This window comes from Oryx dammah, unplaced genomic scaffold (assembly GCF_014754425.2).
Source record: "Oryx dammah isolate SB20612 unplaced genomic scaffold, SCBI_Odam_1.1 HiC_scaffold_17, whole genome shotgun sequence".
Taxonomy (NCBI): domain Eukaryota; kingdom Metazoa; phylum Chordata; class Mammalia; order Artiodactyla; family Bovidae; genus Oryx; species Oryx dammah.
In genome coordinates, this window is record NW_024070201.1 from 7,482,292 (window position 1) to 7,498,210 (window position 15,919).

Sequence of the window (15,919 nt, forward strand, 5' to 3'; positions counted from 1 at the left end):
CTGAAAGAGTCATTAGCCTACAGATTTAGAGAAATAAAGGCTATATGAAGAGGCAGCAGCGTGGTCTGGTGGAAAGACCATAGTCTTTCCCTGACCATTTTAATTCTGTCCTGTTCCCTCAGGTTACTTTCTATTACCATTAACCATTTTACTCATAGTGCACACTATTGTTTGGTATTATCTTGCTCTTTATTTGTTTACAGGTCCTCTCCATCTTCCCCTCAGAATATAAGCCCCACGAAAGCAGATACTTTGTCTGACTATTCAGTGCTGCAGTTTCAGAACCTTAAATGATGCCTAGCACATAAAACCACTCAATAAATGTTTTATGAGTAAGTAAAAGAAAGACTAAAAGAAATTAACCCTTGATTAATATCTCTGCTCTGGCATTTATTATCTCTATAAACTTAGCCAATTACTTAGCCTCTATAAACCTATTCCTCATCTTAAAAAATGAAAATGCTAGTGTTTATTTCAAATGGTTGAGCATCAAGTTAAATTATATAAGATAGCTATGTAAATAATCTAGTTTAATGTTAGTTCACCTTTCAATTTTGCTTTTATCGCATGTCCCCCATTCTTTTTCACTAGGATTCGTGAAAAGACTGGATCACAAACAGAAATGTGAACATTTCTATATTAATTCAGATTGCACTTTGTCTAATCAACATGTTAGGAAATTGTCTTGGGATTTATTTTGTGTATAAGACTTTTTACACTAATCAAAGTGTAAAATATTTGCTTTGGTGTTCAGTAAAATTACATAGTTTCATAGTGTAGTCAAATCCTGATGAAACCAGAATTGAACTCAGCTATGAAAAGGAACACATTTGAGTCAGTTCTAATGAGGTGGATGAAGCTGGAGCCTGTTATACAGAGTGAAGTAAGTTATAAAGTGCAACACCAGTACAGTATATTAACACATATATATGGAATTTAGAAAGACGGTAATGATGAACCTATATGCAAGGCAGCAAAGAGACACAGATGTAAAGAACAGACTTTTGGACTATGTGGGAGAGGGTGAGGGTGGGATGATTGGAGAGAATAGCACTGAAGCATGTATATTACCATGTGTAAAACAGATGACCAGTGCAAGTTTGATGCATGAAGCAGAGCACTCAAAGCTGGTGCTCTGGGACAACCCAGAGGGATGGGGTCGGGAGGGAGGTGGGAGGGGCTTCAGGATGGGGGACACATGTGCACCCGTGGCTGTTTCATGTCAATGTATGGCAAAACCATCACAATATTGTAAAGTAATTATCCTCCAATTAAAATTAATTAATTCTTTTAAATGAAACAAAGAGAAAGGTGATTAATGCAAATTAAAAAGAAAACCATGTTGGAGTTGTTGGGGAGAGAAGAGACTGGTAAGGGTGTAAGTCTTATTTTCTGTTAATCACAATATTTTAGGATTGGAAGGAATCAAACCTTTGTGCTTTTTCCCAGCATCTCTCACCTTAAACTTCTTTTTCAGAATCACCCCAGATGACCATGAAGTCCTTGCCTGAAAACCCAGGGAGATTGTGTGAGAAAGAGTTTGAACTCAGAGTCCACATCATCCAAGTTCTATCACTCTAATAGTGGGCATGCCATCTTCTCTACTCTTCTTCCTAGTTTATAAATGGAATTAATAATTCCTGCTTACTGTGAGGCAACATGATACATATATAAAGCAGATACTCCACAAACATTAATTCCTTCCCCTCAAAGAACTCATTCCTTCACAAAGAAACCTGCTTCATCTCCTTAAACACTTCTGGATCTTTTCTGTGTTTTGACTGGCATTTGTTTATCTGTCCTCTGCAGGTTCTAGCACAGTTTGGGGGGGCTCCATAGAATAAATAGAATCCCTTTTCTTGATAACAATACCTGAGCTGAGAAATCACCAGGGCAAGTGCTTGCTGAGTCCAGGCAGGTCATTTAAGTGGGCAGAGTGATCCGAATTAAGAAAACTGACCAAACGCCTACCACCAGTCTGTGGGTTGTCTGTGCCCCATCCAAAGCAGCAGCTGCAGCGTGGCTTTAACAGATTGTTGCCACCCAGCTAATTCAGAGATGTTTTCATAACTCTGGGAAGAATTGTGTGAGCCAAAGAAAACACTCCTCTGAGCCAGAACAGGCGTTTGGAAACAGCTGACTGCAACCTCTGCTTAGATGATTGCAAAGTGTAATCAAGCCTCCCTTAGCCTTTCTTTTTCCAGGCGGAACAGCACAGACACTTAGAGTCGGCAGGGGCTGAAGTCCGCCCTGCCCTCTGATCACCCCAGAACTAGCAGTGGCCCAGCTGTACCTCTTGGTCCCCTTCAACCACTCCTCACGTGATGGATTTTCTACTCATCTTCCTGTGAGAACGATTTTCTTCCTAACACATCACAATTGAGCAGTGGAAAGAATTCTGGAAATAGAAATTCTACAAATGGTCTAGAAATACAAATGTGGTCTGACCATCACAAGATGTGGACTCTCTCCCCCCTTAATTTAGAAATGAGGTTCTTTATTTTGGGTCCTTAGATCTCATACTAGTCCATGTATTGATTCTGGGGAACTTCAACTGATCGTGAACTCACTGAAATTGTGTACAAGATTTTGTGGGATTTGCGTGTGTATATGCATATCCTTTAACAGATTCTTAAAACAATAAAATTCAAAATAAGACTCAACATCTACTAAAGGTTATGTTTTAATTAGTTTTTAGCAATAATTTTGGGACAATTTGGTCAGAATAGTAATAACTATTCTAATCCTCCTATCAGAATATTGACCAACACTGAACTTATGTGTGTGCCTGCTAAGTTCACTTCAGTCGGGTCTGACCGTTTGCAACCGTGTGGACTGTACCCCACCAGGCTCTTCTGTTCATGGGATTCTCCAGGCAAGAATACTGGAGTGGGTTGCTGTACCCTCCTCCAGGGGATTTTCCAGACCCAGGGATTGCATCTCTTATGTTTCCTGTATTGGCAGACGGGATCTTAACCACTAGCGCCACCTGGGAAGCCCCCAAAACTCAGCTTAGTCTCTACTAAAAGCCATTTGTCTTTTCTACTTTTTTTTTTTTTTTTTTTTTACTGCAAGGCTCCATAACCTTGCCTTGGATACTGGTGTAATTACCCAAGCCTATCCAGTGAATGCTGCTATAATTAATTCTTTAATCCATGTCTGAGACCTAACCTTTTTACTTACTAGGTCTCATTGCATTAGACTGATAACCAAAACCTATAACACTATAATGCTGTAGTTTTAAGACATTAGAAATAATTTTCTGCTGGAATATTTAGTTTCTGTGTATTTACATGATCCTTTTTTCTCTTCTTCTTCTTTTTTTTTTTTCTTCTCTGTAGGCCGAAAGTTTAAAAAGTTCAATAAAGTTAGAGTTGTGAGAACACTAGATGCTGTTGCCCTCCCACAGCCGGTGGGTATTCCAAATGAAAGCCAGGCCCTAAGCCAGAGAATCACTTTTTCACCAAGTCAAGACTTGCAGTTGATCCCCCCACTGATCAACTTGCTCATGAGCATTGAACCAGATGTGGTCTACGCAGGACACGACAACACCAAGCCTGATACCTCCAGCTCTCTGCTGACAAGTCTGAATCAGCTTGGCGAGAGACAACTCCTTTCAGTGGTCAAGTGGTCCAAGTCACTGCCAGGTAATAATAATTTGTATATAATAGCATGTAATAAAAATTTTTACTATGGCTTCATACTAGTGGGTGGCTAAATAAAACAGGCCATGCAATAAATTAAATGGAGTATAAACAGGGGGTTGTCGGGTGTGTTTCAGCAGTTCAAAATATTTATCTAGGCCCCTGTATTATATACTGTTTGTCTAGGACCCTACTGTGTGCTATGGAAATAAAAAAGACATAGACAACACTTTGAGTCTTGTTGATGAATCAAGAATTACATATATGAAGCAGTTAAGAAATAGCATAACTCTGTATTATCTGCTAGTTAGTGTCATAGTTCAGAAAAAGACAAATTGACCATCTTCTCAGAAATGTCTAGCTCATTCCAAATCCAAATTTAACCAACCTCATGTGGTTGAAAATAAGACTGAATGTATCTATTCATATAACAAGTCAAAATAGTATTCAGAGTGTAGCAGAGTATCTAAAGTCAATTAAGAAATAAAATTGCTAAGCCTAAAACAAATAATTTGAACACAGAGAAACCTCCAGTCACTATCTTTGTGAATTTATACCCAGACAGTGGGAATTTGAATTATGTTATCATGAAAGGATTTTAGCCACTTTATTAGTTACTTCTGCTTTCTCAGCACAGTTATATAGGAGCCAAGAGACTGAAAGAATTACAGGGATGTAGTTCTCACCTGCTAAACCTTGGACTGCAGAGCTAAGAGAATAACACGTAGGTAGTAATTACCTGTCAGGTGGCGCTAGTGGTAAAGAACCCGCCTGCCAGTGCAGGAGATATGAGATGCCACTTTGATCCCAGGGTTGGGAAGATCCCCGGGAGGAGGGCATGGCAATCCACTCCAGTATTATTGCCTGGATAATCCCATGGACAGAGGAACTGGATAAGCTACGGTCCTTAGAGTCACAAAGAGTCAGACATGACTGAAGCAATTTCACACGCATGTACACAGTTACTTGTGGAGGCATTAATCCCATAATTAGAAATAAAACCTTTTTTAAAGTTATTTTCTCTTCACACTGATAGTAACCTTATACTCCTTTAGACTAGTTTACTTTTCCAATATCTGATCAAGAATTAAACATATTATATATTTTAGTCTCCAAGTAAATTTAATAGCCTTAAAAAAAAAAAGAATTCACTTCCCAATTTGCCTTAATACTATTTCTCAGTTATTCTATCTGAAAGGTTTAAAATATAATAGATGAATTGTTATTGAAAAGTCAAGTTTACATGAGATGGAAAGAAAAATAGATTCCTGTTTGTTGACTCTTTAAAAAAATAGATATTGAGAAAGTTAATTAAACTCACTATTCTAGTGAAGATAAAGTAACATCAAAAATCAAAATGCCCAGGTTCTTATTAGCTTCACTCTTGTTGAAAGGCTTTGGACAGGTAATTTTTTTTTTTAATTAGAAAAGTTCTGAATTTTTTTTAAGTTTACTGTAAAGTGGTTATCAAACTTGATAGATTTTTATTAAAATATTACAATAACATTGGCAAACTTTTTCGGTTTTAAAATATGAGTGTTTATGTGTTTAAACATTTATGTTTTTCTATTATTTAGAAAGGTTCTTTCTTTGATTTTTGTTGACATAGCTCATATTTCTTTGGTTTTCATTTTGTAGATTCTCTACTCTTAAAAAAAGACTATATTATCATTTGGCAAAGTTAGAAAATAACCAATTATAATTACAAAGATAATTTATTCATTTTGGAAAGAAACTAATTGAGTCTCCTAAGTTGAAATACAACTATTTGTCTAGATTTTTGATCCCCACACACCCTCCAAAAGAGTGAGAGAAAATTTTCACATTGCATTTGGTGGCAACTTTTTTAATGTTGCAAAATGTAATTTGTGTATAAGTAAACAAGAATGATGGCATCACCGTATTACATATGTTGTTTCCATTAACTGTATAATAAGGGAAGCATTAAAATTATCAAAGTACTAAGTGGCCCATGGTCTTTCAAACAATATTTTCATAGTCTGAATTCTGAGAGTAAATTGAATGAGTGATGAAAGCAGTCAGTGAAGCAGAGTGACAATACTGACCTCTGTGGGAGGACTCAGAAGGACATGTGTTTAAATATTTGCTCTCAAAACTACTAGCTGCTCAAAAACTTCCAGCTTTATTCATGTGAGTCGTTCAAGAAATGTCTACTGCATGTTTCCTTTGTGCAAGAGGTAACCCTTACTCGGTGGTGTTAGAGGAGCCAGCAGGCTGGGCTCGTGATGGCCCTGAATTGCAGTGCAGTGTATCCTCGCACCTGGGCATCAGTTTTGTCCATAAGGGAAACTTCCTTTATCTATTCACTCACAGGGTTATTGGTCCATGAAAGATGGACTTAGTTAAATGAAGCTTATTGATAGTTTATTTATTTAAAGTGGAAAAAAAAAAAGATATTGCTCAGAAAACATGTCGGTCGATCAGGCAGTTCTTTCACAAACAGAAAGTGTATTTTGGGAGTCAGCTTAAGATAAGATTTCAGGCCTTCTGAGGCATCAGAGAAGAGAAACCTGCCCCGAAGCTCCGGGAAAAGGAATCATGGCCCTAAACTAAACAGAGACAGCACTCATTCACAATATCCTGCACTGTCTGGTTAGGCTCGTTTGAATAGTCGACCTGAAGGGATTTGAAGTGAGGGATTTGAAGTGAAAACACCATATGTAATAAGTTTTTGTTCAAGACCTAAAATTCCTTGGGTATATATGTTTATCCAAATAAACCAATGCCCTTTAACTTTGCAAAGAAAAAAAAAAGATAATTTTAAAAATTTCTCTGGGAGAGAAAAAGATCAGATGCAGGCTGATGAACATCACCAAGGTGTCAGCACGCACGAGAGCCACAGGGCGCGTGTCTGCAAGCCCCCGAGAGGACCTGTGCCGCCTGCTCAGGGACTCCCGTTGCACCTTTGTCTGTGCGCTCCTTTTGTCTTTGACGGGTCACAGTGATCACAGCGAATCTGGCATCTTTACCATACTATTTCAGAAATACCTTTGTTTTTCTATTTAATGGAGACTCACAAAATATGCCTCATGACAGTACATTTACAAGTGTACTCTGAGGTTACATTGTCTCTGACATATTATATCTATATATGAATGATTTTACATTGACACTTAGCTCCAACTTCAGTGGGTAATGTTTTCCTTTTTGAAACTTGAAGTAGCATAATATTTGCAAAATTTAAAAAATGAGCAAGATGTATTCCCTCTGTTAAGGAACATTCAAAACAGTGGAATGAAAGATACTCAAAAAAGTGAGTGTCAATCAGTTGTATCTGACTCTTTGCAACGCCATGGGCCATAGCCCACAAGTCTCCTCTGTCCATGGAATTCTCCAGGCAAGAATACTGGGGTGGGTAGCAGTCCCTTATCCAAGGGATCTTCCTGACCCAGGGATCAAACCCAGGTTTTCTGCATTGCAGGAAGATTCTTTACCATCTGAGCCATCAGGGAAGCCCCATACTAGCTATACAATTGACCCTAGTACAGTGAGGGAGTTAGGGGCACTGACTGTCCAAGCAGCCAAGAATCCACATATAGGTAAGAGAAAGCATTCTGAATAAGCTAATACTGTAAAATAAGGAAATCAAGAGGTATGTTTGGTGAGTAATAAATTAGACCAGTTCTCCACCCACAGATTCAACCAACCATGGATCATGTCGTACTACAGGACGGAAAAAAATCTTGGGTGAGTGGACCCATGTTCAAATCCGTGTTAGTCAAAGATCATCTGTAGTAGTATGTGAAAGTGATATAAGGTACGGATATTAAAAAATGAATACAGAAGAACATTTTTGTCTTTGATGATGTCTTTACTCATTTCCAGTCCAACTTCATCCTTATTCTTTATTCTATGTATTATAGCAGAATAGATTGTAGCAGAATTGATGTAAGAGAGAGGTTCAAGAGAAATATTTCCTTTGCATAAAGGGACAAGAGAAGGATTCAGAGACAAGGTATCAGTTAAAGTACACCATGAAGGAGAAGTGAGACTTTGATGAATAGTGTTAAGAGAAAGCATTCTGGATAGAAGGAATAGTGTGGCTGATGGTGTAAAATAAGGGAATCATGAGGTGTGTTTGGTGAATAATGAATTAGAGCAGCATTAAGAATGGTTCTAGAAGAGTGAAGATCCCTTAGTAACATAAAAATGTTATCATACCTTCCCCCCCACAGTATAGTAATTAAAATTGTTAACAGCTGCTAATTGAGAGAATACAACGTGTGTATGGTTTCTCAAACACCACGGGCGTTCTGGGGGTTTCATCATCCAAGCATTAAGAAACTACTGAGAAAATCATATTGGAGAGAATCGCAGAAAGTAAATTTAGAGGTGTACATTGTGGGCTGAGTCAGAGTATTAAATATTTATGTGCTCATTCCCAGTCCAACTTCATCCTTATTCTTTCTTCTGTGTATTATAGCAGAATAGATCATAGCAGAGTTGATGTGAGAGAGAGGTTCAGGAGAAGTATTTCCTTTGCATAAATTTTGCCTTGATTCTTCTATTTATTTGCTGGAAAAAAATATTCAAGCCAATGCTTTGACATTTGTAAACATATTTTACTTCTCAGCCAGACTACTTGCATTCATCAGTATCAGAAGACTAGAACAGTCCTTGGCCTGTTTTTTCACCTTTGAAGCATGCCAAAATATCTTTTGAGTCAGTAGTAGCCATTGCATGCATGACAAAATATTTTTGTCTCTCTCCCCAAATCAAATGAATAAATTAAACTACTTCTCCCAAAAAAAGTGATGGAAAAGAAATGAGATTAGCCCTCTTGGAGTAAAGTCAGGCTTTGGTAGTATTTTCATGAAGACATTAAAAAATGATTTTCTAATGTTCTATTCCACTGAAACTACTATTCCCAATGTCACCAAAATCTTTTGTCAGATCAGATGAGTACTTTCAGCCCTTACCACGTTTCGCATACCTCGGAAGCCATGACGAAGGAGCCGTGTCTTGCTGAAGCTTCCTGTAGCATTCATCCCTCCCAGGCAGATAACGTTTCTCTCGATTTACACATCTGTTTCCTTTGTGGACTTGTTCTCCCATGAATTTGGCATTTCCTGGTTCCATCTTCTATTCCAGTAGTTTCTCAGTCTGCAGGGCTGGATTTGTTCACTTACGGCCTTGTCTTCAGCTCCCATTATATTCTCATGATTCCTACTTACATGGTGACAACCTAGATCCTCTACAGAAGTACTGGACCATACATTTCTTGTGCTTATTACACATTTCCACCTACATGAGCTTCCAAGCCAACATGACCTTCTACTCCATAAGCCTAAGACCTTTCTCTGTATCTTGAAATGGCACTGCAGACAGAATCTTGGTTATAATCCTTCACTCACTTTTTTCCTTCACCTCTGTCCACTCTGCTTCTTATATGTATGATTCATTATACATGCTATTTACACTGCTACTACCTTGAGCTATTTTAAGCCCTTATCATTTTCCCCTAGGTTTCGGTCACAGCCCCCGACTGACACTATTATCACAGTTTCACACTGCCCGCGGATAGTCCTCAATTCTGCCACTAGGCTCATCTTTTCAAAAGCAATTATCATCTGTTATATTATTCTCGTCCCTTTCCAGAACAACGTCAAACTTCTTAGCCTTACTATTTCAGGTCCTTCAGGCTCCTGAATTTACATTCTCTCTCACTCTCCCACTTCAAGCGCCCGAGTCTTGGTTCCCACAAAGCTCTTGGCTCAATTTCCAGCCTTTCTTCCTCCGCTTTGTTTTCTGTACCTGCTGGCCCTTTGCTTCTCCCACATTTTCCCCTAGCTAGTCCCTAACTAGTCTTCAGGATGCTAATCAGCTTGCCCTAGGAAGATTTCCCCAAGCCTCCCCAGACTGAGTCGAAGGTCCCTTAGCTTTCTAAGAACTGTGCTACCTTAAATCTTTACACATCAAGTTCGCATGTATGCATAAGTTCATCAAACGCATGGTAGTGATTACGCTTGCTGTGCTGAAGCTCCTTTGTGCTTGTGTGGGAAGGTGCTGAGATAGTTGATGCTCTTCCCAGCTGTTTCAGTACATGACAGTTTTTACAGGAGCACAACCAGTATGTTTTATCAAATCTTTGGGATTAAGCCAGGAGAACCTAGAAGGTCACGTAGGCCAGGTGTCACTGTATGCTTTCTTTTCAATTTGCTTTAGGCATTAAGGCTTGGACAGTTTGTGACAGAAATTATCAGGTCAAGTCACTTAAAAGGAAAGAGCATTTTTCTTTACTACTTGTTGAATACAATTACAGGTCATCCATCACTTCTCTGTGTGAAGGTTTTCATTTTGATCCTCATCTCAAATGTACTGAGTTTACCTGATCATTATCATCAATGGGAATTTGATCTCAGTGTTCCCGTCTTTGTTTCAGTATAAAGTAATGAATGATATTACAGTTAATGGTTTAAAAAAATTGCACTTCTGTACTAGGCATGTTAAAGTCAATTTAACATTGTACACTTATCTCACTTAAAGGGGGAGTAAATAAAGCTATTTTTCTGATTTTTTTTTTTCATTCTGTTACATAGAAGGAATATACTTTCTGCTATAAATATTGGTAATTTTATATTTTATTTCACCAAGATTTGCCTTTTATATTATAACATACCCCAAATAAGCCAAGTCTATATGTGCCTCCCTTGAGGGAGTCTTGCTTTTCAGGAATTAGGAAACTTTATTATTTATCTCTTATCAAATGACCCTAAACTTAATGGAGGACTTAATTACCCATTTTTTAAAGCCTATAAAGTATGCAGTTTACAAGTGGCATTTCTGTACTAGATATATTGAGTGACTCATAATTTAAAATAAAACAGGTAATATATAAACATGAACTTCAAGATGCATGTATGACATGAAAATAAAGAGAGAATTATGAAAATTGCATGCCAAGTTTTTCTTGGCTAGTTATTTTTAGAGAGTCTTTCTGTACCTGAGTCAGTCAGGAAGTAAGCAATAAACACCAACTCTACTAAGTTTTAAAAACCGAAAACATCCTGCTATTAAAAACCAAACAAAAAAGAAAAACATAGTTTTCTGAAAAGACGTCAGGGATTCACTGAATAGGACAAGTCTGAAGAGGAGACAGAAACCAAGGCCTCTCTGGAGGGCCAAGACAAGCATCACAAATGACCCCCTTGGATTCCACTGTCGTTAGGCACCACCACCATCATAAGTAAAGCCTAAACATATCTTGATCTTTGTTTTACTATTTTTTGCTTCAAAGTCCAGATAGTAGGTGTTCTACGGATCAAACTTAGATCACAAGCCCAGGGAACCAGAGGCCTTAGCCAGCTTCCTTGTGGGAACGTAGGGTACTTGCTTTTGTAGTTTGGTTGACCAAACTGCAAACAATGGGAAACTATTCGCATAGAGGGAAAAAGAGACAGGAGTCAGAGGGAGGTCCCGCCACCTCTAAAGGAGCAAATACCTGCTGTGGTTCCACTGATTATGAATATGTGCTAAGGTTGTTTTAGGTCCCTCTGAGACTAAGAATTTCCAGGAAGAAAAGAGTAGTCTTCCTGCTATTCATACGAAGATGGGAATAGCAGGAAGTACATGAAGGAAAGATAGCCTTTTCTGTCTACTTTGAGATAATTAACTAAATCAGGAAATAAAGTTCTTTTACACTTGAGATCTAAGGAATTAAGTTTGACTCTTGAAAAAGGTCCATTGTAAGTGGACTTCAGCAAAGTCTTAGAAGGAATAAATGTTATTTAAAAAGCTTTATAGAACATGGTTGATGATCCTACCAAAATATTTGCTTTCTTTTACCTTTAATGAAATATATCCACTTTTACTGTTTCAAGTACTCAAGTACAAATAATTTAGAGTTTTATATCTTTTGCTCGATATGTCCCCATACCTCTAATTCCTATGCAAACGGATCTTCCATTGGTCCCTCAAACAGGTCCAAAGCTTACTATTTTCTCTTTCGCCTATTTTCTCTCCTTTATTTTGTCTCAGTAATGCTGTTATCATCATCACGCACCATTCAAGTAAAAACTGAAACATCTATTTGACTTCCTCTTTTTCCAATCTGTATACAGTCAGTTGCCAATTTCTTTAATTTTACTCTTTAAAACTTTCTCCTATGTGCTCTATCTTCTCTACTCCTACCTGTTGACTTATTTCTAGCTTTTTTTTTTTTTTTAGTCTGGGTAAATATTTTATTTTTTTTTTTTATTTTTATTTTTTTTTAATTTATTTATTTATTTTTAATTTTTACTTTACAATTCTGTATTGGTTTTGGCATAGATTGACATGAATCCACCACAGGTGTACATGCGTTCCCAAACATGAACCCCCGTCCTGGCCCTTGGCAATAGCTCCCAATTTCTCTCCCTAACTTCAGACCTTTTCCCTTGAACACGTCCTCCACGTGGTTACCAGTGAGCCGTGCATAGTGTAAATCAGGCTATATCACTCCCCTTGCTGTTTCATAGGCATGCAAGACCACCCATGATCCAACACCAGCCCACACCTCCAAACACCTCTTTGCCTTACCCTCCTTTACGTTATCAGTGCTGAACTGGTTATCTTTTCCCAAGCAGGCAAAAAGAGAATTGGAAAGAGATGGGAAAAACTATGTAAGTCACAATGCATTTGCCCTTTTCCTGCCATTCTTCCTCTGCCACCAAAACCAGAGAAAGATCTAAAAGGGAGAGGTTGTGAGGGTGTGAAAGACCAGGACACTCACACCACACACACACACACACACACACACACACACACACCCACCCACCCATATACATATAGACTCTAAAGCTCTTAAGCCATAGGGGAGTTTAAAATGAAACTGGATTAAGTTTCAGAAAGCAAAAGTGATCAGAAACCTGTGGAATCCACTCTAACTTTAATTAAGAGTTGTTAAAGAAAAATTAGATGTAGCAAAACTGAAAACAGGGGTTTTACAAAATAAACCGATTGAGATTCCTCAGCAGTCTGACTTTCTTCTGCTCAGGCATTGTCTCTGTCTGGGACAGTTTTCCTACTCTCTCTACTGCCTGGTGGATTCCTTCTTACCTTCTCTACCTTTTAAGATTCTTTTTTAGGGCAAAGGTTTTGTCTTACTCATCTTTGTAACCCAGCATTTTAACACAGTGCCTGGTCCATAATTGACTCTCCATAAATAAGTGTTGCATGAATGAATGATATATGTTTGATTTAATTAGCAAGTTCCCAGAAATGCTAAATCACAATGACTAATTTTAATGAATTCCAATCTCTTATCCTTTTTAATTTTTTCTGACTTTATTATTTCCCGATTTTTTTGTATATAAATATTTTGACTGAACACATTACCCTTGTTGTTGTTGTTCAGTTGCTAAGTCATGTCCAACCCTTTGCAACTCCATGGACTGTAGCACACCACGCTTCCCTGTCCTTCACTATCTCCCAGGGTTTTGCTCAAACTCATGTCTGTTGAGTCGATGATGCCATCCAATCATCTCATCCTCTGTCACCCCTTCTCCTCTTGCTCTCAATCTTTCCCAGCATCAGGGTCTTTTCCAGTGAGTCAGCTCTTTGCATCAGGTGGCCAAGGTATTGGAGCATACCCTATTTACATCTGTTTTCAAAGGTTTATTTTTCAGGTTTTGACACAGTGATTTTTGACACAGTGATCATTCTATTTTTAAATTTGTTTTGTAGGTTTTCGGAACTTACATATTGATGACCAAATAACTCTCATCCAGTATTCTTGGATGAGTTTAATGGTATTTGGACTAGGATGGAGATCTTATAAGCATGTCAGTGGACAGATGCTATATTTTGCACCTGATCTAATACTAAATGAGTAAGTAGTAACTTGACTTTTGTTGTTATTATTATCAAAAGTGTATATGTAGGATAATCTTGAAAACTACATTTCAATAGATGATCATACACCAGTGTCCTAAATAATAAAAATTTCCTGAAATGTTTCTCGGAACTACCTCAAAATATAACTTGAACTGACAATATTAGTAAAAATGTATTATCAGTGATTTGATATTTAGAGCTTTTTCTTTTATTTCAATATATAATAGTTGTCACAAATAAAAATTTCTTAAACTTCAGAAATGTATCAAGAAATACATTTGGTCTTCTTAAAGACCAAATAAATGTTTAGTTTATCAAGTTAAAATTTTACATTGGCAGTATTGAAAATAATGAAGTAAACGAGGAATCTTTTTGCTTAAAAGTAATGACTTACCTTCAAAAAGTAAAAATATTATTTGTCTTCCTAGAGGATAAATTAGACTGGTAATTTGTTTAAAATATTGAAAGATAATAAAATTGAATCCTATTTGCTTGATTATATTGGAATTACTATAATTAACTTTCTACATATAACTTTAAACTGAATAGAATCTTTTCATGAAAGTATTTGTACTGTCCTAATTGAGTCTGTTGACTCAGAATTATATAAAATGATAAGTTATACTAAACTTTACAAAACTTACTAAACTTTACTAAACTTTAAAGATTGCAGGTAACTTTCATATATGTTATTCTATTTTATCCCACAGTCCTTTGAAATTTGTAAGGAATCAGCACCCTTTATTTCACAGTTCAGAAAACTAAGGCAGACAATACTTCGTAATTTGCCAAAGAATCCAAGTGATGGTTGGGATTAATTTTATCTCTCGAGTCAAATCTAGTTTTGTCTTGTTTTTCCTACCATTCCTGATCACTTCTTTGACTAGTGCAGATACTACAAAACAGTACATAGCTGAGAAAATACCTTAAGTAAATGTCCTCAGTATTCAGAATTCATGTTTGTCTTGTCGATTATTTAATGCTGCTAATGTTCTCTTTTCTATATCACCATATATTTCCTCTAAAATCATTCACACTGTAGCCATTTTACATGAATATTCTAAACTGAATGCACCGAAGTATTCTACACTATTCAATTTCTGTGAATTGAATTCACTCTCCCATTGGATTGCACACAAAATTTTATATATTTTACCCACAAGGAAAGAAATCAGTAAATAAATATTTTCTGAGTATTTCTCAGCACCACATTTTTATTTTTATTTATTTATTTATTTATTATTTTACTTTACAATACTGTATTGGTTTTGCCATACATCAACATGAATCCACCATGGGTGTACATGTGTTCCCAATCCTGAACCCCCCTCCCACCTCCCTCCCCATACCATCTCTCTGGGTCATCCCAGTGCACCAGCCCCAAGCATCCTGTATCCTGCATCAAACCTAGACTGGCGATTCATTTCTTATATGATATTATACATGTTTCAGTGCCATTCTCCCAAATCATCCCACATTTTTAACTGCTACAACTTTGCTCTCCTATCTTGGGTTAGGTTTTTAAAATGTGATAGTAAAAGTGAATAGCAACATTAATCTCAGTTAATGTGCATTTAAAATAAACTTCCAACTTCAAAAATTTTTAACCTCAAAATCCATTAGTGTGAGTAAATTTAGAAGACATTTAAAATTCCAAATATTGAGTTTGTTTATAAAAAGTCATGTTCAATAAATCAGGTAATAACTAAAACTCATACTCACTCATAAATTACCTAAACTAGCTAAGACCTTGTGTGTGTTTATTTTTTGTTCCACTGTTGGTGTTTCTTCTGTGTGTTGTGTGTGGCGCAAGACAGCGGATGAAGGAGTCATCGTTCTATTCATTATGCCTAACCATGTGGCAGATCCCACAGGAGTTTGTGAAGCTCCAAGTCAGCCAAGAAGAGTTCCTCTGTATGAAAGTGTTGCTACTTCTTAATACGAGTGAGTGAGTAGAAGTAACTGAATGCAAGAGCTTTGCTGTTTTAATTTTTAATTCATTAAGGAAGTCTCAAACAACAGTACTATTGTATGATTATAGATGAGTTATGAATCTTACTGAGTTGGAAACTGCAAAAGAGAAGCATCTATAGACTATAATAAAGTCATTTCATATTTCTCAGATTTTATCTATCACCTAATACTAAAATAGCCCATCAAGTAAGCCAGTTTCTATTCTTTTTTTGGGTAAAAGATGATTAAATAACTTTTTCATAGTCATCCAATTAAGTATTATAAACTAATTAATACTGCATAAACACAGACTATGCTTCCCTTCATCCCCACCCTACAAAGGATTTACTCTATAAACACACATTTGTAACTGTTCACTTTATGTCAGGATAGTCTTAACAGTTATAACACATAACTGCAAGAATCAGTAGCATAATAACAGTTTATAACTACTCACAGTCAGGCCAGTGGGTTGGCCGAGAAAACCC

General features: G+C 37.0%; 1 protein-coding gene across 2 annotated transcripts in view; it reads left to right on the forward strand.

Annotated features, from left to right (window-relative positions):
- Nucleotides 1-15,919, forward strand: part of PGR (progesterone receptor) — a 115,515-nt gene that overhangs the window by 80,698 nt on the left and 18,898 nt on the right. The window contains exons 4-6 of one of the 2 annotated variants that reach the window (XM_040257872.1): nucleotides 3,342-3,647; nucleotides 13,329-13,473; nucleotides 15,292-15,422. In XM_040257872.1, the coding sequence (XP_040113806.1) occupies nucleotides 3,342-3,647; nucleotides 13,329-13,473; nucleotides 15,292-15,422 (582 nt within the window). The remainder of the gene's footprint in view (nucleotides 1-3,341; nucleotides 3,648-13,328; nucleotides 13,474-15,291; nucleotides 15,423-15,919) is intronic. The other variant, XM_040257873.1, reaches the window with a different exon arrangement.